The sequence below is a fragment of the Oryctolagus cuniculus genome, chromosome 10 (genome assembly GCF_051225735.1).
Source record: "Oryctolagus cuniculus isolate XC-2025 breed Fujian yellow rabbit chromosome 10, ASM5122573v1, whole genome shotgun sequence".
In the NCBI taxonomy this organism is placed as follows: Eukaryota; Metazoa; Chordata; class Mammalia; order Lagomorpha; family Leporidae; genus Oryctolagus; species Oryctolagus cuniculus.
Window position 1 is genome coordinate 119,351,672 of NC_142876.1, and position 27,733 is coordinate 119,379,404.

At 46.7% G+C, this 27,733-nt stretch overlaps 1 protein-coding gene across 17 annotated transcripts; it reads right to left on the reverse strand.

Annotated features, from left to right (window-relative positions):
* Window positions 1–27,540, reverse strand: THUMPD3 (THUMP domain 3 tRNA guanosine methyltransferase). Of its 17 annotated transcripts, none has more exons than XM_070051224.2 (10): window positions 27,121–27,540; window positions 25,352–25,628; window positions 23,654–23,731; window positions 16,777–17,253; window positions 12,018–12,148; window positions 9,633–9,702; window positions 4,745–4,860; window positions 3,661–3,768; window positions 2,033–2,156; window positions 1–1,855 (listed from the first exon to the last, which is right to left on the reverse strand). In XM_070051224.2, exons 2-10 carry the CDS (start codon window positions 25,604–25,606, stop codon window positions 1,703–1,705), a joined length of 1,512 nt encoding a protein of 503 aa, XP_069907325.1. In that variant the 5' UTR covers window positions 25,607–25,628; window positions 27,121–27,540; the 3' UTR covers window positions 1–1,702. The 17 variants fall into 17 exon arrangements, with proteins under 17 accessions (XP_069907325.1, XP_069907326.1, XP_008248204.1 ...); XM_070051225.2 differs by having other exon boundaries at window positions 1,977–2,156; window positions 3,661–3,771; XM_008249982.5 differs by having other exon boundaries at window positions 27,107–27,531.
* Window positions 27,541–27,733: the final 193 nt, after the last annotated feature.

Genomic DNA, 27,733 nt, shown 5'->3' on the forward strand with positions numbered 1-27,733 from the left:
TTTTAGGTTTCTAAAGTCTTGCTTTATTTTACCCCTTGAAAAAGATATATGAACTTATTACCAAGAATAGACTGTGGTATGTAACTCAGCTGTTCCCTGTGCATTCGCATGGTTAGATTTTTTTTCTACATTATTAGATTTTATTCCCCATTACTGTGGTCCAAGAGACCCACTTAGAAGGTAAAAACAACTTGGAGAACGAAATGTCATAGCTCATTTCCAGGACTTCTGAATCTTGTTCAGAGCCCATCGCCTAGTCAACAAACTGCAGAACTACAAAGTAGGGAGAAAGATGGCAAAAGCACTAAGCTAATATCAAAAAAATATTTTAATTGTTCAGGTATAGAAGGTCCCTTCGGAGGCAGGTACTGTGCCAAGCACTTTGGTGAACAGAGACATGGTCCTTGCACTTTCTGGTTTGGCAGATTGCGGACCAACCATCATTTGAGGTTTAAATGGTTTGGTTAGTTAGAGGAGAAAAACCTATGCATAACCCACAAATAATTCAATGGTTTATCTGAATAACAGTGAAAATGCAGTCTCGAAGTCTAGAATACAAAACCTTCATCCATGTTTTACTTCCAAGTCATTCTGAACTGTGGGGTAGATCAGAGAGAAAACAAGCTGGGGTTGTTGCCTACGCTGTTCACGTGAATGCTGTTTGAAATGATGGAGGTACTGTGTCCGTTTACTCCAAATGGAGACACCAACGGGTAGTATAAGTAGTCCTATGAAATGACACAGAAACTAAATGCAGCCAAATAACCCAAACTAAACGCTTTAAGAATATTATAAAGAATTCCACATCAAAACTCAACTACTCTTTGCTTATGGAAACACCATTTTACAAGGACCCAATACGTGCTTATTTCTTTTTCCAAAAAATTCTTTGAGGAAAGACTTGTTAACAACTGGAAAAGGAACTAAATGTGAGCACAGACAGATCCAGGAGAAAATAGGAAAAAATGACCTCTTTCATGACTCCCAACTGACACGTTTTCATTCAGATACCTCCTTTTTTCTCTCCTTTTAAGATATCAACAATAAAAGAAAACACTCTGACATGAAAAGCAATACATCATTTGTGTACTGCAACAAAAGTTTTAAAATAGAGCTTGTTTGCCCGTACTTCATGTATCAATATGTCTGCTGCAATTTACAGACATCCCTTTCATAAATCCGAGCCTTCTGTTTTTGTTCTATGTACTAATCTCAGTTACAAGCACATAGTTTAATTTTTAAGGCAGAGAGTAAGCTTTTCTATAGGTCTCAAGATTTCACCTTGTCACATGACAAACACTTCACAAAATGTAATGATGATCCATTTTTTGAGGTTCAGATAAACAGAACTTAAGCTTTTGAACAGCAAAGCTGCAAAGGCAGTAAAGACACGGCCTAACAGGCTACCTAATAGGTATTCCCCTCGACACAACGGATAACTGACTATAAAACCTGAAAAAACAAAACCAAAATTCCAGAACAATTTTATGAGGGTCTTCACTAAACAGCTTTAAAGCATTTTAAGAAAAATACTAATCGCCCAGCTACCCCTTCAAAACAGCTCCAAGGAAAAGCTCTGCTTCCTCACAAGTTGAAATAGAGTAGACTTTTCTTAATCTCATTGTCCTCTCAAAGCAAGTTCTTCATGTTGACATTTCCAGTGTTGGGAAGTACAAATGCTATGAAGCATCTTCACTCCACATTACCAAGGAGTTCCTCTCTCTCCATCTTGTTCTGAAGGATGAACAAAAGCTTGAGGTGTGCGTTTCAGAAGATAAACTGCAGCATGAAGACCGCCAATGTTCACCCAGACTGTATGTACCTTTCGCCATACATGTCCCATTCCAGATAACGCCTGTGTACACACAAAAAACAGAAAAGCAATTAGGCCAACAATCTGCTTGGGAATCAACCCAGATCTTAGGTGCCATTTAAGAAGGATTCAGGGAAGACAACCCAAATCCCATGAAACTCACATCCCCAGGTGCACCTAAAAAGATCTAAGCCACCACAGGCTGAGATGGTCCATCACCTTGGTAAAACATTTTTTGTCCTGAGTAAGTAGTACAGCTCGGCCTGTCCCAGGTCTACAAACACGGCTCATCTCCCGTAGGCAAGCTGGATAAAGGTTCCAGTTTCTCTTCTTAGAGCCCATCCTACAAAAGAAGGTCTGATGAGTTAAGCACTTAATGTAGCAAAACAGGGCCAATGCTGTGGTCCTTGCCTCCAATGTGGGCATCCCATATGGGTGCTGGTTTGAGTTCTGGCTGCAGCAGAAGATGGCTCCACTGCTTGGCCCCTGCACCCACATAGGAGACCTGGAGGAAGCTCTTAGCTCTTGGTTTCAGCCTGGCCCAGCCCAAGCCATCGCAGCCATTTAGGGAGTAAACCAGCAGATGGAAGATCTCTGTGTGTCTCTCCTTTGTAACTGCCTTTCAAATATGTATTTTTAACAAAATGTAGCGGACGGCGCCATGGCTCACTAGGCTAATCCTCTGCCTGCAGTGTTGCCACACCGGGTTCTAGTCCTGGTTGGGGCACTGGATTCTGTCCCCGTTGCTCCTCTACCAGTTCAGCTCTCTGCTGTGGCCAAGTGCTTGGGCCCTGCACCCTATGGGAGACCAGGAGAAGTACCTGGCTCCTGGCTTCCGATTGGCGCAGCGCAACGGCCGCAACGCACTGGCCATAGCAGCCACTTGGAGGGTGAACCAACGGAAAAAGGAAGACCTTTCTCTGTCTCTCTTTCATTGTCTAACTCTGCCTGTCAAAAAAAGTAGCAAAACTCTCTCTCTTTCACTAACTCTGTCAAATAAAAAACATCCTATAAAAAAATGTAGCAAAAGATAGGTATCTAAAAATGTGTATTATGATAAAACTGCATGAATTTTAAAAATATTTTACATGGGAGTCCATGTTGTACAGTGGGTTAAGCTGCTGCCTTTAACACTGGCATCCCATATGAGTACTAGCTCAAGTCCCAGCTACTCCATTTCCAACTCAGCTTCTTGCTGCTGAGCCTGGGAAAGCAACAGAAAATAGCTGAAGTGCTTGGGCCACACCTATGTGGGATGCTCGGAGGAAGTTCCTGGCTCCTGGCTTTGGCTTGGCCCAGCCACTGGTTCACCACCCAGACGGCTGCCATAGCCAGGGCTGTACCAGTGGCTGGGCCAAGTTGAAGTCAGGAGCTTCTTTTGGGTATCCCACATAGTTGGCAGGGGCATAAGCGTGGCTATCCTCTGCTGCTTTCCCTGGGCCACTAGCAGGGAGCTGCATCGAAGCGGAACAGCCAAGACATGAACTGGCAACCATATGAGATGCCAGCATCTCAGGTGGCAGCTTTTACCTGCTATGAAACAACGCCAGCCCCAAATAAATTTTTAAAAAGAATTATATCAAAATAAGAATTATCTAATACCAAAATTCAGTTTCCATGAACTTTACCTTTGTATATACAGTCTATAAAATAAGGTATTGGTAAATAGCTTAGAATTTTGAATCATAAGAAATGTTTATTTTATTTGAAAGACAGAGGTGGACTGATCTTCCATCCACTGGTTCACTCTGCTAAATTAGTTCAAAGAAAATACTGACAGAAGACAAGTGGGTACTAGTAATAATAGGTGAAAGTAAGGCTCATTAAAAAAACCCCACCATTCGTACCTCTTTCCAAATGGCATATCTGTTACAATAATATCCACAGAGCCAGTTCTCAGGGGCAGACTGCAGATGTCCCACTGAACAGTGTCGATGGGCAAGCCCCAGGAGGGGCTGCTGTGGAAACAAAGGAAAAGGTGCCTAAGTATGCTCTGAAATAGAACATTGAGAAAAAGGTTATTTCTGAGAAGCAACCTCTGTTCCAAAGTAAAAGAGGCTAAGGATATTAGTGAGAACATCAACAATTTAATCAAGTAACTGTAGGAAGAAAGCATAAGGTCAGAAGATAAAAGTTCTACAATGACTTAAGTGGCGTGTCTGTAACAATGATGAGGAATTAATGAATAGTGAAGGTTGGTTTTCTAAAGATGTTGGCATCTATTTAATGTGTGATTTAACACAGCAAATTTAGAGGAAAATAAGCCTGCAACACGAATAAGTGCTGTAGAGTTCTATATACTGGGATATTATGCAGTATTTTAAAAAATGGTCTACCTAGGAGGTGGCATTGAAGCACAGTGGTTTGAGCCACTGCATCCCCTATGGGCACTGGATCGAGTCCTGGCTGCTCCACTTCTGATCCAGCTCTTTTCTTATGGCCTGGGAAAGCAGTGGAAGATGGCCCAAGTGCTTGGGCCCCTGCACATGCGTGGGAACTCAGAAGAAACTACTGGCTCCTGGCTTCTGAACAGACCCCCTCCAGCTGTTGCGGCCATTTAGGGAGTGATCCAGAGTAGGCAGACTGCTCTCTGCCTCTCTCTTCTATGTATCTCTGCCTTTCAAATTGACAAATAAATTTTTTTTAAAACACAGACTAAGTAAAAACACAAAAAATGCTTTAAAATTTGGAAAATAAAGATGAATCCATACTCAGACTATGTGGGGAAAAATATGAATAAGAAAAGATAAATGAGAACAGAAATAAAAAGTTGCTTTAGGTTAAGGAAAGTATACTCAAAAAAAGTTTTAAAATAAAAAATATTTTCAATAAAATTAAATAACATCTCATGTTCATTTTGGTTATACGGATGTCAGTGAAAAATGGTGAAGTCTAAAAGATGCTACAAAATCTTTACAATTAAATTTTTACCCTTCTTTAATTTGGCTCTTGGTCAGTAAAGATGCGATGTTATTTGCCGCTCTATTCACAGCCAGGGCATTATTGTCACCCGCAATATGGAAACAGTTGGACCATTCGGTAGCCCCCTAAAAGACAAGAGTATATATTAAGCCAGAAGCGGCAAACTATTTCAATCAACTGTAATAAGACAATCCGATCCAGTCCTTGGCGTGCTGTCAAGTCTGCGATTTCCCTTCCTGGAAATGTTCTCCTGCTACTTCTCTGCCTGCTGAATTCCCGGCGGTCTCTCAAGACCCAGCTCACATGTCAAACTTCTGTGATACCAACCCAACTGTGCAAGCTGTCTCTCAACGGCTCCTCCAAACAAGCACTCTGTACTATCCTGTCCCGGCTGTAGTTAAATTTTTTTTTAAGACTGATTAATGTATTTGAAAGTTAGAGTTATGCAAAGAGAGAAGGAGAGGCAGAGAAAGAGAGAGGTCTTCCATTCACTGGTTGCTCCCCAGTTGGCTGCAATGGCTGGAGCTGAGCTGATCTGAAGCCAGGGGCCAGGAGCTTCATCTGGGTCTCCCACGTGGGTACAGGGGCCCAAGGAGTTGGGCCATGTTCCATTGCTTTCCCAGGCCATAGCAGAGAGCTGGATAGGAGGTGGAGCAGCCAGGTCTAAACATGGCGCCCATATGGGATGCTGGCACTGCAGGCGGCAGCTTTAACTGCTACACTACAGCACTGGCCTCTGTAGTTCCATTTTTAATCCTTCCTCTTTTCCTTCTTTCTTCTTCTCTTTAGAAGATTTGTTTACTGGGCCAGCACCGTGGCTCACTTGGTTAATCTTCCGCCTGCAGCGCCAGCATCCCATATGGGCACCGGGTTCTAGTCCTGGTTGCTCCTCTTCCAGTCCAGCTCTGTGCTGTGGCCTGGGAGGGCAGTAGAGGATGGCCCAAGTGCTTGGGCGCCTGCACCCACGTCAGAAACCAAGAAGTACCTGGCTCCTGGCTTCAGATCGCAGCGCCGGCCATAGCAGCCATTTGGGGGGGTGGGGGGGCGGGGTATGAATCAACGGAAGGAGGACCTTTCTCTCTGTCTCTCTCTCTCACTGTCTAACCCTGTCAAAATAAAATAAAAAAAAAAAGGGGGGGGGGGCGGCGCTGTGGCACAGTGTCTTAAAGCCCTGGCCCGAAGTGCCGGCATCCCATATGGGTGCTGGTTCTAGTCCCGGCTGCTCCTCTTCCAATCCAGCTCTCTGCTACGGCCTGGGAAAGCAGCAGAAGATGGCCCAGGTCCTTGGGCCCCTGTACCCATGTGGGAGACCCGGAAGAAGCTCCTGGCTCCTGGCTTTGGATTGGCACTCAGTCTGTTGCAGCTATCTGGGGAGTGAACCAGTGGATGGAAGACCTCTCTCTCTGTTTCTACCTCTCTCTGTAACTCTTTAAAATAAATAAAATAAAATAAAAAGATTTGTTTACTTTTATTAAAGGACGAGCAACAGAGGGGGTCAGGCAGGGAGATCTTCATCCATTGCTTCACTTCCCAAATGCCTACAACAGACAGGGTCTGAGGCAGGCTAAGAGCCAGGAGCCAGGAACTCCATCCTGATCTACTACATGGGTTGCAGAGACCCAAGTACTTGGGTCATCTTCCACTGACTTCTCAGGCACATTAGCAGGAAGCTGGATCAGGAGAAGAGCAGCAGGAACTTGAACAAGTGCTCCGATATGTAATATGGGCATGCCAAGTGGAGGGTTCCTCTGCTACACCATTTTTAATTACTTCTGTATCTGTCTGCTCATCCAGGAGCGTCCCCAGGACAGCCTAGTACTTTATTAAGTTTCTCACCCACCAGTGCCTGGCACAGACAAGGCATTACAGTCCCCAAATAAACATGATTTAGAAACATTCGCCATGCCGGTGCCACGGCTCAATAGGCTAATCCTCCGCCTGCAGCGCCGGCACACCGGGTTCTAGTCCCGGTCAGGGCGCCGGATTCTGTCCCGGTTGCCCCTCTTCCAGGCCGGCTCTCTGCTGTGGCCCGCGAGTGCAGTGGAGGATGGCCCAAGTGCTTGGGCCCTGCACCCCATAGGAGACCAGGAGAAGCACCTGGCTCCTGCCATCGGATCAGCGCGGTGCGCCGGCCGCAGTGCGCCAGCCGTGGCAGCCATTGGAGGGTGAACCAACGGCAAAAGGAAAACCTTTCTCTCTGTCTCTCTCTCTCTATCCACTCTGTCAAAAAAAAAAAAAAAAAGAAAAGAAAAGAAAAAAGAAACATTCGCCAGAGACTGACATTTAGTCTAGTAGTTAAGACACCAAAATCCTACATCAGAGTGGCAGGGTTTGATGCCTGTTTCTAGCTCCTGGTGTCGGCATCCTGCTACGGCAGATTCTGGGAGGCAGACGGCTCAGTAATTGGGTTTCTGTTGCCCACACAGGGACGAAATGCCTAGCTTCCAGTTTGGGCCTGGCTCAGCCCTCCACTGAGGGCATCTGTGGAGTGAACCACTGGATACAAGCTCACTCTCAACCTACTTCTCAAATAAACAAAGAAATTAAATTAAAAACAATTATCCAAATCAAACTGACCAAACTTGTATTCCTCTGTGGTTGTGAGTTTAATTGGATATATTAGATTATCTGAGAATTTCAAAGTAAAATGCAATCTCCTCTTCTGATAAACATTTTTGAGTGACAACTACCATATCCCCGAGAAGATTTTGTAATTTTAAGTAAGTCATGTTGGCAGAAAACGAATACCAGAATGTCACATATGAATTGTGAAAGGATGAGGCGTGCTGTCCTATGCCTGAGTCACGTTTGGTGCAGTGACGGAAGTTTCCGACATAAAGCAGAGAAGGCTCTGCCCTATGCGCAGGATGAGTGCAAAGCCCTCCCTCTTTGCTGACAGTAGAATGCTGCTCACCCTGGATATGGTGCTTCCTCACTCCGTCTCCTGCCCAGATACTGGACGGGGGGACATACGCCTGTCTGGAAGCCTGCAATGGCGTCTAACAGAAGAGACACATGCCAATGTGGGGTGAGCGGACTGCAGATGCAGCCTACAGGGTTAGAGGAAACCTCTCAAAGGATTCTGACTCCCCTACATTTTTTTTTTAAACCTAAAGTATACCACAGAAAACAGAGTGAAAAAGTGAAAAAGGCAGCCAAAAAAAAAAAAAGATTTGCTTTTCAGTTTTGGAAAGATTTGGGTTTGTAGTACTGCTTAAAGAGTATTCTACATAAGTATTTTATACTTTGGTGAAGAGATCTGGACAGTGTACCTTGCCAGTCCTTTTCATAATCTTACTCATTTCAGGGGCTGGAGTTGTAGCAAAGCAGGTTAAGCTACTTCCTGTGATGTCAGCATCCCATATGATCATCAGTTCAAGTTCCAGCCGCTCCACAATCCAGCTCCCTGCCAACATGCTGGGGACAGCAGCAGAACATGGCCCAAGTGGCTGGGCCCTTGTCACTCACGTGGGAGACACAGAAGGAGCTCCAGGCTCCTGGCTCAGCTCTGGCCATTGTGGCCAGTTGGAGAGGAAACCAGCAGATTGGAAGCTCTCTCTCATTAAAGTGCCTCTCCAAGAAACATATAAATTTTTAGAAGTAAAGTAATCTTGCTCACTGTGATCATAATTCAGCTTAGGTTTTTCCACACTGGCTCCTTATGTCTCCTTTTATAGAGAAATAGCTAACACCTCTCCTTGGTTCTCTTTTGGCCTCTGTTCTCTGGCTTTGTAGTCTTGTTCCTTATTTATTTATTTATTCATTCATTCATTTATTTGACAGATAGACACTGAGAGAGAGAGACAGAGAGAAAGGTCCTCCTTCCGTTGGTTCACTCCCCAAATGGCCACTACAGCTGGCGCTGTGCCCATCAGAAGCCAGGAACCAGGTGCTTCCTCCTGGTCTCCCATGCAGGTGCAGGGGCCCAGGCACCTGGGCCACCATCCACTGCCTTCCCAGGCCACAGCAGAGAGCTGGACTGGAAGAGGAGCAATCAGGACTAGAACCCGGCACCCATATGGGATGCCGGCGCCGCAGGTGGAGGATTAACCAAGTGAGCCACGGCGCCGGCCCCTGTAGTCTTGTTCTTGACATGAGTTTCGCAGACACACCAGGGTCGACTGCTCAACAACATTGTGCTCTGTGCCCAGAACTCGTGACCACACCTCGGTTCTCCCTGTGCAGGGCTCTTCAGCCAGGGTGATTTCTCCACCTGTCTCATAAACAAGTCTGATTTCCTTTATGGTCTTCAACTCCCACATCACAGATGTCCATTTTCTTACTGAAGGATGGATTAATTTTCCCTCTGTGGGTTGCTCTGGGCTTGCTCATCTGTTCAGTTTCTGCCCACTCATGACTCTGGGGAATCCCCCTGCAGTTGGTTCCCATGCAAATAAGGAAGAAGTTTTCAAAAAGTTCATGAAAAATGTATCTTATGAAAAACTATGCATGAACTTAATTTTTTTTGCCAAAATAAATTCGCCTTTAATCCCATTTTCCATGACCTTTCTGAAGTACCCTTATTCTTACTCCCTCCTGGAACCTAAGAAGATTAGAAACGTAAAGTCAGCTCACAGAAATGGAAACCACCTTCCCCTAGTTTCTGCTCTGCCTTCAAGTCTACCAGCCTGTCTGTTAACAGAGAGGGAACTCACCCACGGGTTCTAACCCTCGGGCTCCTCTGTAACCCAGTGAACTGACAGTGCTATCTAGCTCTGTGGCACTTGGCTATTTTACTTGAGTTGTTATTGTTCTTTACCCGCAAGTTGCAACTTCACTGCTGTGATTCTTCTGAAACTCGTGAGTCCACAGCCTCAACCTGGGTGATTTGCCCAGTAAGCAACATACTGGATCTATCTATCACCTGCTTATCTGACAGCTAACGAAAAGTTATTACCTCTATTGGTATTGCTCCTGTTCCACACATTGGATCGATAATTATATCAGTAGGTTGAGGAGCACATAGCCTGGAAGGAAAAAAAAAAACAGCCTATGTGAAGAGATTCGAACAAAAGCTGACACTTCCACGATGACTCCTGAAGCTGGACTGTCACCACGTTATGAAGGTACTAATCTAAAGTCATTTAATAATTCCAATGTAGGGGCTGGTTAAGCTGTCTCCTAAAATGTCAGCAGCAGAAGATGGCCCAAGTGCTTGGGCCTCTGCCATCCATGTGGGAGACTGAAATGAAGCTCTGGCTCCTGTCTTTGACCCAGTCAAGTCCTTTCTTTCAAGTAAATAATAAATCTTTTTTAAAAATAATTAAAAAAAAAACCCTAAAACTAAAAATTCCATTTGTAGTTACATGCCAATTCTCTATCCTAGTGCTTGGGGAAAAAATCATTACGTACAACTAAAGCCCACACTATCATCCAAAATCCCAGTTCACTCCCAGAATGAACTTAGCTTACAAACCTTTTAAAATACTCATATGTACACTCTTTCATGTACACCTTTAGAATAAACCCTTACTGTTATATTAAAAAAAAAGGGAGGGGGGAACATGTCTCAAAGCATTGATCAATATAACTTTACTGGGAATTAGACATTCAGTATTTCTTTCCTTTTGAATTTTAAAAACTAAAAACATACGATTTTAATTTCTGACATAATCACTTTGGCATCTGGAATTTGGTATGTATGAATTCAAGCTCTTCATGCATTATCCCACAAAACTAGCAGATGCCAAATCAGAGCTGGAGGCATGGGTTGGCACTGTGGCACAGCAGGTAAAGCCACCACGTGTGACACCAGCATCCCATATACGCACTGGTTCAAGACCTGGCTGCTCCACTTCTGATCCAGCTCCCTGCTAATGTGCCCGGGAAATCAGTGGAAGATGGCCCAAGTGCTTGGGCCCCAGCACCCACATGGGAGATTTGAAAGAAGCTCCTGATTCCTGCCTTTGGCCTAACACAGCCCCAGCTGTTGCAGCTACTTAGGGAGTGAACCAGCAGATGGAAGATCTCTCTCACTGTCTCTTCTTCTGTGTAACTCTTTCAAAAAAATGTATATATATTAAAAAAAAGAAGGCATTCCAGGCATCCTCTGTGATGCACCCTCACAGGCCACAGGTTTCTATTTCCTTCTGTTGTCCTCAACTTCTCTACCTCCCACTGAAAACAAATGACTGGGGATTAATACTGGGTTGTCACCACAGTACTTGTCCAACTCTCCCTTGCTGTTCCTACCCCTTAACACTTGGGTAGTAGGCAACCCTGTACTCCCTTGTCACTGCTGGTAAGTTGCGGTGAACATTTTACCAAAATTATGTCAATGAAATCCTCTGTCCAAAAATTTGGGACAAAGAGCTAGAAGCCCTAGGCAGTATGGCTGGTCGTCTGGAACTGGAAATACATAAACAGAGACAAGGGCAACTGTCTGCACAGATGAGCAAAGACGAGAGCAAAAGGCTCTCTAGTGGCTTTCCAAGGTTAGTACCCACTCTTCTTGAGACACAGCTTTGAATTTTTCTGGGGATCCCGCAAGATTGTTCATTATCATTCCAAAAAACTGCCCCTCTGACCCAATCATCACTTCTAAATTCTATTGTCTGTACCCAAAATAACTCTCAGTGTGCATCCTGGCTCCAATCGCAATGCCTGGCAGCAGACACTAAATGCCTGCTCCATCAGTGAAGACTCTGAGCTGTTCCTTAACCAAATGGGTCCAGTTTTCCACTGACTTACTGTGTTCCACCTGTGCTGAACTACAACTGTGCAGAGGACCAGGACACACTCACTCAACTACCAGGACAGGTCAGGCAATGCAGGTAAAACGTTCTGCAAACATTTCTGCATTTCATACTCACTGATAAACTTTTGAGAATCACATTAAACCTATTTTGAAGTCTGGAAAACAGAAGCTCAAAGTAGATAAACTTATACGAGTGGTGGGCAGAAGCACCCAGTAAGAGAGAGGAGGGACAATGAGAGAAGACGGGTCCTGTACTATGAAAAGGGGACAGCCCAGGCTATTCCTGGACTGCTGTGTGCATACAACTTCATTTTTACACGCTATGCACCTTTAACGCTCTCTGCTTCCACCTGCTTCGCTGCACGTGATGGATCACACAGAGCAACAGTATACCCTGTCTAAACAGAAACAGCAAATCTGGTAGGAGGTGCATGAAAACTCTCATTCTCACTTTAAAGGCAAGAAAATGGAGATGCCGATCAAGTGCTGTTTTCAGAATCACAAGGAGTCAATACTGGATGCAAGAGACAGAAATACTTACTCAAGCCCAGGCACTGCCTTCATCAGAGCAACCCACCCTCTCACCTGAGCATCCCGTAGGCAAGAGTCGACCTGAGAGTGGTAGGTCCAAAATGCGTTATGTTTCTTCGGTGGAGACTCTCTTCTGTCAGAGCAATGCCCACCAGGACCTCGTTGTCATGGATGTTCAAGAGAACCTATCAAGTCAAACGAGGAAAACTGTCAGGACTGTTCAAGACTTCTTACTTGAGGCTTTTTGTTTGCTTTCTTATTGATGGGTACTTTGCCTTCAGTAAGCTGGACACGTGCAAAGTGTACAGTGCACTGAGTTTTACCCACACAGAAGCCTCCCCTTGGTCTTCCCATTAAAATCCACACAAGATAATCACTGATCTCACCACTGCCACCATTAAATTAGTTTCACCATTTTTTTTTTGAACTTCATACAAATGAAAAATCATAGTGTATATTACTGTTTAACTTCTACATCTATTTTATTTATGAAATCTAGAGGTTGGCTATATAACCAGATTTCCCCCCAGCATTTATAATACAAACATATTTTGAAGATTTTTTTTTAAAGATTTTATTTATTTGAAAGAGTTACAGAGAGAGGTAGAGACAGAGAGAGAGAGGTCTTCCATTCTGATGGTTCACTCCTCTAATGACCGCAGAGCTGAAATGATCCAAAGCCAGGAGCCTCTTCCAGGTCTCCTTCGAGGGTACAGGGGTCCAAGAACTTGGACCATTTTCTATTGCTTTCCCAGGCCATAGCAGAAAGCTGGATTGGAAGACGAGCAACTGGGACTTCACTGGCGCTCATATGGGATCCTGGTGCTGCAGGTTGGAGTTTTTAACCCACTGTGCCCTGGCGCCGGTCCCTATGCTTTTTATTTATTTTTATTTATTTATTTATTTTAATTTTTTTTGACAGGCAGAGTTAGACAGTGAGAGAGAGAGAAACAGAGAGAAAGGTCTTCGTTTACTGTTGGTTCACCCTCAAATGGCCGCTGCGGCCGGCGCGCTGCGGCCGGCGCACTGCGCTGATCCGAAGCCAGGAGCCAGGTGCTTCTCCTGGTCTCCCATGGGGTGCAGGGCCCAAGGACTTGGGCCATCCTCTACTGCACTCCTTGGCCACAGCAGAGAGCTGGCCTGGAAGAGGGGCAACCAGGACAGAATTCAGCGTCCCGACTGGGACTAGAACCCGGGGTGCTGGCGCCACAGGCGGAGGATTAGCCTATTGAGCTGCGGCACCAGCTGCCCCTATGCTTTTTAAAGACTGTTTAGAGTGACAGAGAAGGAAAGACATAGAGAAAGTGAGAACAAGAGCACGAGCAAGACAGACAATCTTCCACCTGCTGGCTGACTCCCTAGATTCCTGCAACAACCGAGGCTCAGCCAGGCTGAAGCCATCAATGGAACTCCATCCAGGTCTCCCCCACGCAGGGACCCACATATTCGGGCCATCATCTGCAGCCCTTAACAGGATGCTGAACTGCACGTGGAGGCACTGGGACTTGAACCAGCACTCCAACATCGGTGCCCCAAGTAGTGGTTCAGAGGTGCCACAACACCAGCCATACAAGTTTTTAAATATACGTATTTTAGGGCTTCCAACCATCAGATGGAAGACCTCTATCTCTCTTAAAAAAACATGTATTTTAAAAATGTTAAACATTTTTTGAAAAAATTTTAAATATACAGATGTGCAACAAGACCACTTAGCACAATGAACTCTAAATTATACCCACCAATCAACAATTAACAGTGTGCTTTATCATCTATTGTACTATTTTGTATTTAGGACTTTTAGAAATCTGACTCCCTTAAACAATAATGTCTGTGACATAATTGATGTGGTCCCAGTTATAGTTTTCCTAACACATGGTTACTCTGATAAAAAACAAAAAAAGTATGTTCTACAACCTTCCACCAAGGATTTCCTCATCATGTTGTTATCAACAACAGGAGCAGCAGCTGACAATTACACAGGACTTCCTACACACGAGGCAGTGTTCTACACTGTACACACAGGACCTCATTTCATGTTCATACCCTCCAGGCCAAATGTTATCAGCCCCCCTCATAGATGAGAAAACTGAGGCACATAAGCTTTAGCTCGCTGGCCCATGGTCATGGAACTTCTAAGCTGGTACTGAATCCCAGGCAGCACAGCTCCGGAACCTGTCCTCTGAACCGCCTACTTTGGGATGTGACTGTTCTAGTTCGCCTGTTCATTCTCCTGGCAGCTGTGAGAGAAGATGGAGACTATTCTGATTTGACGTGTAAAAATGTTCCATACGAACGAGTGACGTGCCCAGATCTGAGTAACCCAAAAGTAACAGAAACTGACTTCTTGGTAAAAATGCCAACTGTCTAGCCGGCGCCGCGGCTCACTAGGCTAATCTTCCGCCTGCAGCGCTGGCACCCCGGGTTCTAGTCCCAGTCAGGGCGCCGGATTCTGTCCTGGTTGCTCCTCTTCCAGTCCAGCTCTCTGCTGTGGCTCTGGAAGGCAGTGGAGGATGGCCCAGGTCCTTGGGCCCTGCACCCCATGGGAGGAGACCAGGAGGAAGCACCTGGTTCCTGGCTTCGGCTCGGCACAGCACACCAGCAGCAATGCGCCGGCCACAGCAGCCACTTGGAGGGTGAACCAACGGAAAAAGGAAGACCTTTCTCTCTGTCTCTCTCACTGTCTAACTCTGCCTGTCAAAAAAACAAAAAACAAAACAAAACAAAAAAACAAAAAACAAGTCAGGGGTCTTTCAGGTTGCCAGAGGTTCAAAGCCTGCCATTCCTCCTGCCCACGAGTCATTCTGATACAGCACTGAGCAGCAAGCATGCTCAACAGAGGAACCAGGCTTTGGGAACCTAAAGGAATTTCAGAAAGAAAAGAGCTTGCTCTACAGTGAGTATTAGCACTGAATTGAAGAAGTTGAGGTTTTTGTTTTTTAAGATTTACTTACTTGGGGCCGGCGCCGTGGCTCACTAGGCTAATCCTCCGCCTAGCGGCGCCGGCACACCGGGTTCTAGTCCCGGTCGGGGCGCCGGATTCTGTCCCGGTTGCCCCTCTTCCAGGCCAGCTCTCTGCTGTGGCCAGGGAGTGCAGTGGAGGATGGCCCAGGTGCTCGGGCCCTGCACCCCATGGGAGACCAGGAAAAGCACCTGGCTCCTGGCTCCTGCCATCGGATCAGCGCGGTGCGCCGGCTGCAGCGCGCCGGCCGCGCCGGCCATTGGAGGGTGAACCAACGGCAAAGGAAGACCTTTCTCTCTCTCTCTCTCTCTCACTGTCCACTCTGCCTGCCAAAACAAAACAAAAAAAAAAAAAAAAAAAAAAAAAGATTTACTTACTTGGAAGGCAGGGAGAGGAAGAAAGAGGGAGAGCCAGTTTTCATCCATTGGTTCACTCCCCAAACGAATGGCCCTGACACCCAGGTCTGGGCCAGGCTGAAGCCAAGAGCCAGGAATTCCATCCTGGTCTCCCATATGGATGGCAGGGGTCCAGGACCTCAGCCATCTCTCCTTGCCTCCCCAGGCGCATTAGCCGGACGCTGCCCTGGAAGCGGAGCAGCTGGGACTCCAACTGGTACTCTGATATGAGATGCCTATCCTGCTAGCTGCAGTTTAACCTGCTGTGCCACAATGCCAGGCCATTTTTCACAGTGTTAAGTCATTCATTTTTATTTATTTGAAAGAGAGACAGAGATATCTATTTTCTATGCACTAGTTCACTCTAACAGCAGGGACTGGGCCAGGAGCCCAGGAGCCAATAGCCAGGAACTCCACCCAGGTCTCCCGGTGGGTAACAGGGACTCAGTACTTGAGCCACCATCTGCTGCCTCCCTAGTGCATCAATAGGAAGCTGGATGGGAAACGGAGGCAGAGGTGGGACTTGATCCCAAGCACTCTAATATGTGATGCAGGGGTCCTAGGTGGCTTAAGCTGCTGGCACGAGCTTTGTTTTAAAAATGTGTTTCACTGGCCGGCGCCGCGGCTCACTAGGCTAATCCTCCGCCTTGCGGCGCTGGCACACCGGATTCTAGCCCCAGTTGGGGTGCCGGATTTTGTCCCGGTTGCCCCTCTTCCAGTCCAGCTCTCTGCTGTGGCCAGGGAGTGCAGTGGAGGATGGCCCAAGTGCTTGGGCCCTGCACCCCATGGGAGACCAGGATAAGTACCCGGCTCCTGCCATCAGATCAGGGCGGTGCACCGGCTGCGGTGCACCGGCTGCAGCGCGCCGGCTGGTGGTGGCCGTTGGAGGGTGAACCAACGGCAAAGGAAGACCTTTCTCTCTCTCTCTGTCCACTCTGCCTGTCAAAAAATAAAAAAACAAAACAAAACAAAACAAAAAAAAACGAAAAATGTAGTTTACTTTAATTAGTAGCAAAACTCCATGACCAAGATACACAAAAGCAATTTATTTCTAGCTGAATATTATAATCTGAAAGTCAGCGTAGTGTAGAAACCAGGACTAGATCAGAAATTAGAAAGCCCAAGTCCTGACAGCTCCCAACTATTGAGCACTTAGAATACAGTAGGCATGATGCAATCCTTTAGGTGTATATCATCTCATGTGATGTCCACAACATCCTTCAAGGTAAGTACTACTATTGGCTCCAATGGAACAGATGCCAGATGATCTGGGCCAAAGGTATAGAGCTCTGGCGTTCAGCTTTGGATCTAGTGCTGATTCCATAACCCATGCTCTTGTTAACCACACCCTGCTAGCTCTACTGCTCCAGTGTAATTGTCCCCAAGACTGGGTTAGTCTGAAAACGTCATCAACCTATGACAGCCTTCTTGAAGCATCCCAGTGAGAGCCTGTGCTCACCTCCACATCAAAGCTGGTCATGTCAGCCTTCCACTTAAAGTGTTCTTGAACAGCACCTCCGAAGTCCCTCGCAGCCTCGTTGGAGGTGAAGCAGTGCTTCTCTCCCGCCCTGTTGCAGGTGACTCTGAAGCGCAGCACTGATGCATCTGCCTCTTCTTTCGACCTTTCATCAGCCTCATCTTTGCAAGAGGCCAAGTCATCGCCGACTAACGTGGAGATCTCCTCTCTGATGGCTGGGTTTTCGTAATAGTCCAAGATCTGTGTCTCTGAAGCACTGCCAGTCAACTCTTTCTTAACATCTCTCTCATCTTTTTTGTCTCCTTGTCCATTATCAGTCTTCCCTTTATTTGAATTCTGATTTATCTTTTTGCGTTTTGTTTTTTTCTTCTTGAAACTGCTGTTCATTTCCCACACTTTTAAAGGGTCTGACCATGACAGTTTCCCAGCCAAGTCTTCAAAGTCCTTTAGAACTTCTTCCTATAAAATACAACAAATGAAAACCATTCATTTCTCACTAAATAAATAAACTTCTACTTTGCTTACAGACTGTACTGACCACTAAAGCCAGGGTGGGTGGGGTCCGAACAATAGTAAGTAAAATGCCTACAATCAAGGAAATCCAAATCGCACCAGCCAATGATGAGTCTCACATAAGTCTCTACAGTAACTCAAGACAGAATGGCAGAGCTAAAGGAAGGATTCAAGGTTAAAATTTAAGCTCTAAGAAACTACTTTCAAGGAGGGGAAGTGGGTGGATGAACGAGGGGAGGAAGGGCGACTCTGACTGACTTCCTCTTGGATCTTTTGGATTTTGTGCTGTGCATACATATTTTAAGAAGCAAAATTATTTTAAAAATATTATTTGTTTGAAAGGTAGACTGACAGAGACAGAGATGGAGATAGGGGTAGGGAAGAGGGGAAGAAGGGAAGTGGGAAAGAGACAGAGGGAGAGAGAGAGGAAGAGAGAGAAACCAATCTTCCATTTACTGTTCACTCGCAAATGACTGCAACGGTGAGGACTGGGCCAGGCACAAACCAGTAGCCTGGAACGCCATCTGAATCTCCCAAATGGGTGGCAGGGGACCAAGCACTTGTGCCATCTTCTACTGCTTTCCCAGGCACATTAACAGGGAGCTGGATCAGAAGAGGATCAAACCAGCATTCATACGAGATGCCAACAAGTAGGCGGCGGCTTAACCTGCTGCACCACAATGCAGGCTTCAGAAGCAAAATTTTATTGAAAGGGAAAATAAATCCCCTTAAGCAAGTTTGAAAGTAGCAGTGAGAACTGTTATTTTTAAAAAACTCAATCTAGTGATGCCCCTCTCTTAATAACAGTCTTTCAGTAGCTTCCCACGGCACAGACAAAATCTCAATTCCTTACAAAACCCACCTGACTCCTGCCTATTTCCCTGTATCATTTCAAGGCCCCTCTGACCCTCATTTCCTGCTTTCCCTTGTGTGGCCTCTCTCTTATTACCCAAGGACAATTAAAGGCACAGCCTCTGAGAGCCGTGCTCCACTTACCTCAGTCCTTCCAAGCAGTGTCTACCATCCGTAGCATTACCTGAGGCTCTAGGTTTACGGTTTCTACATCAGGGGTCCCCTAGAGGGTACGGTTTCTACATCAGGGGTCCCCCCAGAAGGTGAGAGCATGGCGTAAGGAAAGGACCTCATCCACCTTGACCACGGCTATGAGCCATGAGAACGGTGCCGGTCAGTGTGTGGTAAAACACGGAGATGGGAAGGACAGAGCTGTCCCACGTGGCGCTGAGAAAGGTAAGTGATGAGGCGAAGGCAAGCACTCAGCTCCTCAGCCACCTTAGCCACAGCTCAGAATTAGCGGCTACCACGCTGCACACACATTCCCACCAGAAAGTTCTATCACCCAGAACCAGCACAAATGGTGGACACTACGCAAGACCAAACTAGAAAGAAATTAGTGCTGACTGATGGAACTGAGACTTGGAAACAGGAGTGAGTGGAGGCTTTGCTGCTTTTAAAAATGCCAAAAAATTATAAAACTTCAGGATTAGCCAATCTGATTCTATTTAGAAATAATTTTCCTAGAAAGAGCCTCTAGACAACCGGTAGGGTTAAGCCTGTGGAGTAACACCAGGAAAGCCTCTAAGTCCCTTTCTTTCTTCAGAAACCGTTATAAAAACAACAACAACAAACAAAACAGGGACATCAATTCCACCTTAATTCAATCGACATGACACCTGTAATTCTGAACCACAAAGCAGGCAACAAACACAGCCTGGGTGGAACAGCAGGGAAGAAGAGCTGGACTGATAAGGGGGCTTCCCTGGGCCTGGATGCAGCAGGCAGCAGCAGAGTGAAACAGGGGCTGGACTAGGGATCTCACAGGCATGCTGGGTTGGCAGGAAACGGTCCCTCACCGTCACCGGGTGGAGCTGGGGAGACTCTGCTCTGTGAGTTACTCTGTAGCTGCTGATCCCTTGCAGAAAGAGGAAGGCATGGAAATTCTAACTCAATAAAGCTGTGAAAAAGAAGAAGAATCCACCCCAAATCCTCTGTACCAGAGACTTCTGGCTTGCCTGGAAACCCTCCTGGTTTCTCCCACCATAAGAACCTCGTTTGTGGTTGGTTTTTTGTTTGTTTGTTTTTTGTTTTGCCCAGAAACCTTTTAGTTAAGGAATATAAACTTCATATACCTCTTATAAATACCAAGCCCAAGAGGAACTACCTCATCATCAGATGAGCAATCATAAAACATCATCAGGACTTCAGTCAAAGTCATAAAAGGAAGAAAGGCAACATGAACGGAAACACAAACAGCAAAAGAAAGCTCTATCCAGTAAACAGAAAAACTGAGCGAATTTAAAACTGCTATCAAACACAAGACATGATATCCACAAATGGAACAAAGGAGTACCTTTATAAAATAGGAACTCAGAACAGACATAGGGCAGAAAGAGGTGGAGTGAGCCTCAAAAGGAGATGTAACAGAAACTTGGAAAGTTAAAAAAAAAAAAGTAGGATTCAAAAACAAACAAAAATTAAACCACGCACACATTCTGAAAGCAGCACACAGAGAAGACACTGCTGAAACCATAAGCAAGGAACTAAGCAAACAGGGGCCGCCATTGTGGTGTAGCGGGCAAAGCCGCTGCCTGAGCTGCGGGCATCCCGTGAGGCAGCCAATTCGTGCCCTGACTGCTCCACTTCTGATCTAGCTCCCTGCTAATGGCTTGAGAAATGCAATGGAAGATGGCCCAAGTGTTTTGGCCCCTGCCACCCATGTGGGAAACCCAGATAAAGTTCCATCTGGGGAGTGAACCAGCAGGTAGAAGATCTCATTCTAACTATTTCAAAATAAATAAGTCTTAAAAAAAAATAGAGAAAAAAGCAAAGAACTGGAGAGAAAATGATCAACATGAAAGACAGAAAAAAAAAGATGCTACAAAAGTATAACTAGTTTCCTTAAAGAGATCTAAAATAATAAAATTTTTTCAATAACTCAAGAAAACTTCACAGAAATGTAAGGTGAATTTCTTATTAGAAGACACCTTATGGTAAACTTGTTAGATTGTGAATAATAAAAACATCATCTGGGCATCAGGCAAAAATATTCTGAAAGCAATAAATAAGAGGAAAAAAATGTAAGGATGGCTTCAGAATTTTCCATGGCAACATTTAACACCAGTGGAGAATCAACACTGCCTACTGTGATTAAAGAAGGAAAACCAAACTCCAAATTTCATATCTGAACTACTAACCACATAAAAGCTAAAAGAGGCATTGCTGAGGTCATGCCATTCGAGAGAAAAATGGAAAAACTTCAACAAAGGACAAGTAATGCACTTATAACCTATCAAACTTCTAGTCTACAATGAACACACAGGTAGGCAATGTGAGTGTAAAATGGAAGGTCAGTGTTACAGCCTGGTGAGCAGATGGCAAAGGAAACGCAGAGAAGACAGGAGGCAACTTCTGCACACTCAAGTCCTGGTCTGCACTCAGAGGGCAGTGAGCAGAAGGGCAAAGCTGAGAAACAAATCAAGTCTACTTCAGCGTCAGTCGGCACTAAAACACCTAACAAAACTGGAAGGGGAAAGGTGGAGAAAACACCAATTTCAACACTGCTCTCCTTAGGAATTCAAAAAACTGCAGATTATGGCAATAAAATCAAGTTTGAGTTATCAAGGTAATAGCTGGAACACAAATACAAATCTTCCAAACTGTTATAAAACACATACATGGAAAAAACAAAGAATATACATTAAAAAAGAAATTTAAAAAAGCAAAATGGGTAACATAAATGCGACAGAAGTAAAATAAACATTTCTGTAACATCAGTAAGTATCAATGGGAGAAATTCTTATTAAACACAAAGATGACCCTCAAATTGAAGAGGCACAAGGACATATAGAGAATATCCACTGCACCACCGTGACAGCAAAAAGAGTGATTAAAAAAAAAAAAAAAGGAAAACCTTGATGTTATAAAAATGGGCTGGTTCAACTAGGACAAACCCAGAGAATTCAATGCATGCAGTCAACTTGGGGAGGATTCTGGAATGATCTCCAAGATGCATGGAAAAAAAAAAAAAAAAAAGCACAAAACAGTACGGATGAGATGTTTCCCTCCGTGTAAATAAGTGAACAACACACACACATTCACACAATCTCTCTAGAAGGATGCACGAGAAACTGGTGAGAGCTGTTGCCTCCAGGAAGGCACTGCTTGACGAGGACACAGGCACAGAGACTGCCTTCCCCCTGCACATGCTCTGTCTGCACACGCTTGCCCTAAGTACACGCACCAGCTAGCTTTAAAAAACCACATACAACACAGATTTGTCAGCCTTCTGCTAGAATGGGAGATAATAAATTCATGTTATTATCTGAGTATCTAAAAATAACAGAACTCATTAGAATGCATTCGCTACAGGCTTTTTCTAAGATAAGGGAAAGCAATATAAAAGACACTAAATCAACAGAATGAAAGCTAAAAGCGTATGTTTAAAAGTGAGGCTTTATGGGCACGTTGCAATTTAAGTCCAGAACTGAAAGGCCCGACAGTTTCTGACGGTCAGGTTCCTGGCACACATCTGACCCGGCTGCTCTCTGCTGCTCTTCTTGCGATTCGCGGCAGAAGCGTCTCTGCACTTGCCGCAGGCCGCTCTGGAAAACCAGCTCGCACGGCATCATGCCAGTCACCCGACCCACTGCCGGGGAGACCCAAATCACCAGAATAACCTGAACACGGGCATTTAACAGACGTTAATAACGTCTCGTTGAGTAAGAAGCAAGAATTTTAGAAGCACAGTTTTCAAAAAATGCCTGTTAACATTTATTCACATATAGAATTGGCCAACAAAATTTCAAACTATTTAGCACCACAAATTCTCAGAAAATTCCCTGTTATTTATCAATTTCACAGACAGGATTCAGTCGGCAGCAACTATCAGAAGTCTGAAAGGTTCAAAACTACACATGTAATAAATAACATTTTCATCTATTTTCAGAGTGAATTCTCTTTGGCTTGGTTTTGCTTTCTAGGGCTGTGAGTTCTTATCACTTTGAATGATTTTTAAATACTGTTTTGGAAACCAACCTGTTCTCAATAAATAAAAATTAGAGAAACAGGCAGCATACAACAACTATCATTCTAAGAAAAGAAAACAGGGGCCGGCACAGTGGGTAAAGCCACCGCCTGCAGTGCCGGCAGCCCATATGGGCTCAGTTCAAGTCCTGGCTGTTCCACTTCCCACCCCACTCTCTGTTATGGCCTGGGAAAGCAGTAGAATATGGCCCAAGTAGTTGGGCCCCTGCACCCTGGTGGGAAACCCAGAATAAACTCCTGGCTCCTGATCAACCTAGCTCCGGTCATTGCACCCATTTGGGGAGTGAACCAGTGGATGGAAGACAACTCTCTCTCTGTTTCTCTCTACCTCTGCCTAACTTTAACTTTCAAGTAAAATAAATAAATCTTAAAAAAAAGTGACAGAAAAAAGTGTTTAAGCATTTTAGTCTGTAAATTTGACCAAAAATGAACGTGGAAAAAACCTACAACCTTTGCTGCATCTATTTTCAACCTTCAGTTTAGGCGGCAGCTGATTATTTAGGACTCAGCGCTAAACACACGTTGGCAACAAAGCTGTTGTCTTAACAACTGAAGAAGTACTGAGATATTATTTTGGCTTCATTTCCACGAGGTTATGAAAGCAAGCAGAGCGGAAGCAGGATGGCGAGGAAGCGTGACTGCAGTGGTCACAGACGATCTCTCTGCTTCACACTCTGCAGGCAATCTCATTATCAAGCACAAGTACATCAGCAAAACCGACCTGAGGTTCACAGGTCTTGCAAAAATGTCAAACAATGTGTTTCACTCCTTATAAATTTCACTGTTTTCAACACTGATTTATAAAGTTTTTTATTGAAAAAAATTATTTTTTATTGGGGGGGGGGAGTAGGCATGTGTGCGCTCCCTTCCACGGTTCACTCCCCCCACAAACGCCTTTTCCACAGTGAATCTGGGAACTCAAGCCAGGTCTCCCACACGGATGGCAAGGACCCATTGCTTGGGCTGCCACTACTGCTTCCCAAGATTCTGTATTCACAGCAAGATGGAAGTAGAAGCCAAAGTCAGGTATTGAACGAAGGAACTCTGACAGGGGATAAGGGCACTTCAACCTCCAGGCCAAACATCCATGCCTTTCTTTACCAATGTTCAAAAACGACCTCTGGGACAGACTGCCAGAAAATTTCTAGGTTGTACTGTAAAAGCCTCCTACTATCTTCTATTATGAAAAGAAGGGTAGTGCTAAAGGATAAATAGAAAGTGCGAAGGAGAAATAACCTCGCTGGGGAAGATGGCCAACATCAGCTGCCACGCTGGAAAAGCTCACCTTTGTGCTTTTGAACTGGTAATCCTTGAACTCCTGGACCACCACAAATAAGTTATCGACCGATCTCAGGGAATGAACCTAGGCAGGAAAAAAAGTGTGAGAAACAAGGGTTTGAGAAAGCTTTTGAATGAACAAAGCTACCAACAGAAAAAAATTAACCACAACGTTTTCAAGAGTCAGTCTCTATACTCTGTATTCTAGAAATCTCCCATCTCACTGCTCTCCCATCAGCTGCTGCTTTGCCCCGGAGGAAGCAAGGCACAGCTGGAAGCAAAGAGGCGAAAGGCTACACGGGCCTGGGAGAGACGGGGGCTGAGACTCTGCCTAAGCCCTCATGGCTGCCTGTGCTCCACTGCACACACAGTGGACAAGAGCACGGGCTTTCAGCCCCAGCTCTGGGATTAGTGGCTGAGTGAGTCTGAACAAATGACTTACTCTTCCCAAACCAAATGATTAATAACGCCGATCTTCACAAAGCAGCCAAGGGCACTAAGTAAAACACTGACTGGATGGAAAATATTTGCTTCCCAGTTCAGCCTACATACTTAGGCCAGACACTCAGAGCTCAGGGCACACTGCTGAAACACACACACAGCTGTCAACAACGCCACTGCATGTCGCCTGTGTGGTGGTGAGATGGCAGGTTGCTCACTCTCAGCCTTTCACCTTCAACATTTCTCATCACTTTTGAGCAAGAATTTCTTTCACACAGATTAAAAGAAGAAAAGAACTCTGCTCATGTACTTCATTACAAAAGCCTAAACTTGGGGCCAGTGCTGTGGCGTAGCGGGTAAAGTCGCTGCCTGCAGTATGTGAGTCCCATATGGGTGCCAGTTCCAATCCAGCTCTCTGCTGCAGCCTGGGAGATCAGTGGAAGATGGCCCAAATACTTGGGTCCCTGCACATGCACAGGAGACCAGAAGAAGCTCCTGGCCCCTGGCTTTGGATCAGCGCAGCTCTAGCTGTTGCAGCCAACTGGGGAGTGAACCAGAGGATGGAAGACCTCTCTCTCTGTCTCTGCCTGTGTCTCTCTGTAACTCTGCCTTTTAAGTAAAATAAATTAGTCAAAAAAAAAGGGCCTAAACTTCAGCCAGTAAACAAACTAAGAGATGTGTAACAGATACACAGAACCTCTTAATAAGACACATAAGAATTTTTCTGGGGAATTCACTATTGGGGAATGCTAGATCACCTCTGAAAATACAGTAAAAATCCGGAAATACATAAAATACAACGTACTAAACTCAGTAAAACTCACAAATCAGTACCCTTTAGAAAATGCGTAAAACCGGGGCTGTCGCTGTGGCACACAGGCTAAGCCTCCACCTGCATGCCTGCATCCCGTATGGGCACTGGTTCCAGCCCTGGCTGCTCGACTGCCAATGCAGCCCTGCTCATGCCCCTGGGAAAGCAGCAGATGGCCCAAGCACTTGGGCCCTGAACCGACACAGGAGACCTGGCAGAAACTCCTGGCTTCATCCTCACCTAGCCCTGGCTGTTGCAGCCATCTGGTGGACGGAATATCTCTTTCTCCCCTTCTCTCTCTACCTTTGCCTTTCAAATAAATTAATAAATTAAAAAAAATGCATAAAACTTTGAAATCACATGATTTAGGGCAGAGAAAAGCAAAAAAGGAGCCATAAGCATATCATAAAATGACAGATTCAGAAAGCTATTTAAATACTGTCTCCTTCAAACCTGAGCCAGACTTTCCACTGAAATGTCGAAATAAATCTTGCCGCGGTCTTTGCTGATTCTGCATGCTGAGCCCAGCTTCTCTCTCACTTCGTCCGCGGCAGTCTGCTCAAAGCCAGTGGGAACTGTGGCGCCGATCGTGACTGGGAGACGTGCAGACTCACTTTGGAGGCCACCCTCTGCGGCCTGTACAGAAGCCTGGCTCTCGTGAAGGGTCCCGTCCAGAAGGTGGTTAGTGGCTTCTTCACCGTCAGACATGTTGGCAGCGCTGTCAAGATCCCTACCATCGGTACAGACAGAAACATCGTCACCTTGCATTTCAATTATGATTAAGGATACACGCTCTGGAGGGCAGCAAGAACAACACTGAACTCTATTTGGTCTGCTCGCCTGGTGAACGCCTCATGCTTGTGTTACAGAGCTGAAGAAATGGGGGCACCGGGCCAGGCTGCACAACAGCACGTCACCACCACACAAGCAACGCAGGCGCCACAGCAGAGAAGGCGGCACTCAGCATTGCCACGGCATGCCCTGTCTGGTGTGGGTCCCGGGGTGGATGAAAGTCATCCCATAACCTCCAGAGTCAACAGTAAGAATTTCTGCCACAGCACATTCGAATACAGTTCAGCATCCGGGCCTCTCAGCTAGCGGTGAAGAACGTGGCCTGGAATTCCTACCTCCACGTTCGTGGGCTGAGCGACCCAAAGCAAGTTAGTGCTGCCAAGCCTCAAAACAGGAATTAAACAGCTCCTCTGTGTGAGCAGCACAGTACCAGGCCAACGACTAAAATCTAAGACGGTATTTACCTTCCTCCCCGCTGTGAACAGCGACTCGCGAGTTCACAAATGTGAGCTGGGGCTCTCGGGTCCCCACTGAGGTGCCCACCTGCTCCATCAGGTGTACTCTCTCCCTTACACTTCGTTCAGAGCCGGGCACTGCGGCAGAGCAGGTACAGCCGCTGCCTCCCACTCCAGCATCCCGTACAGGTGCCGCCATCCGGCTCCCTGCTAACGGCCTGGGAAAAGCTGAGGTCCCTGCCACCCACGTGGGAGACCCGGGAGAAGCTCCCGGGTTGGACCGGCCTAGCCCTGGTGGCCATGGGGCAGTGACCCAGCAGATGGAAAAGTTCTTTTCCTCTGTTACTCTTTCAAAACAAATAAATCTTAAAAGCAAAAACAAAAAGCAAACTCTGTTTCACTATTTTTTTTAAAAAATGAAGAGAGAGGAAGGGTGAACCGAACAGCGACGACTTAACCACCGCAGGCCCGGGAAACGTGGGGAACCCTAAGCCCGGTCCGACGCACGCGAGCCCTCGCGACGTCAGCTGGCAGGTGCGGAGTAGCACCTCCCGCAGGGTTTCCACAGCGCTGGGGCTCCGAGGACACCGACACCGTCCTCGCGCCGTGCCAGGCACAGGCGACGGGCTCAGACCAGGCCGCTTCCGGGCCTGCGGCCGCTCCGTCCCCGCGAGGTCCACCTGCGCCTTCCCAACTCCAGGCAGCGTCGGCCAGGGGGCGCGCCCCGCCAGAGGGCACAGCGCTCACCAGCGGCGCGGGCTGGAGAGGAACCCACGCCCCCCGATGGCCGCGGTCTCGGGAACCCCGGGGCGACGCCCCCACGCCGGGCCGCGGAGGGGCGGCGACACAGGCCCCGCCGGCAACCGGACGAACCGAGGACCCGCCTGGCGCCGGCGCGCGCCCCGGCCGCTCCTCCCTCCCAGGCCGAAGGTCCAAGGGCAACACCCACAGCTGGACGCACCGCCGCCCGCTCACCGGCCGCTGGCACAGGCCCTTCCGGCTCTGGAACCCCGCGGTCCAGCGCGCACGGGTCAGGCCGCCGGAAGCCGCGTTGCCGACCCCGGAAACGGAAGTTGGGCTGAGGTCGTGGCGGCGCCGAGCGAGGGGCGGGCGCCGGGGCTGGGCTGTGGAGAAGGGCGCATGCTCGGGCGGCTCCGCGAGGTGAGGGACGGGGTCACCCGTCGCCTGGCAGTCGCCGCCGACGGTGGCGGGCTCTTGGCGGGCGTCGTCTCGTTCGTGCCGACGCTCGTGAGGCGGCAGAGTTCGACCCCCAGAAGTTAGGTCTCCGTTTCCCCGGCGCCCGAGGGCAGAGCGGGGTCGTGAGTCCAGGATCGGGGGCCAGCTCCGGAGCCGGCGGTGCTCGGACTACTTCCCGCCTTGTGTCCTGCCCCCGCTGGCTTCGCGCCATTGCTTACGCAATGCTTTCCTTTGAAGATCTGTCTATTTGAACACAGAGGGAATCTTCCACCCGCTGGTTCATTCCCCACATGGCTGCAGTGCCCAGGGCTCGGCCAGGCCCGAGCCAGGAGCTCCTTCAGATCTCCCACGTGGGTGCAGGGACCCAAGCCCTTGGGCCGTCTTCAGCTGC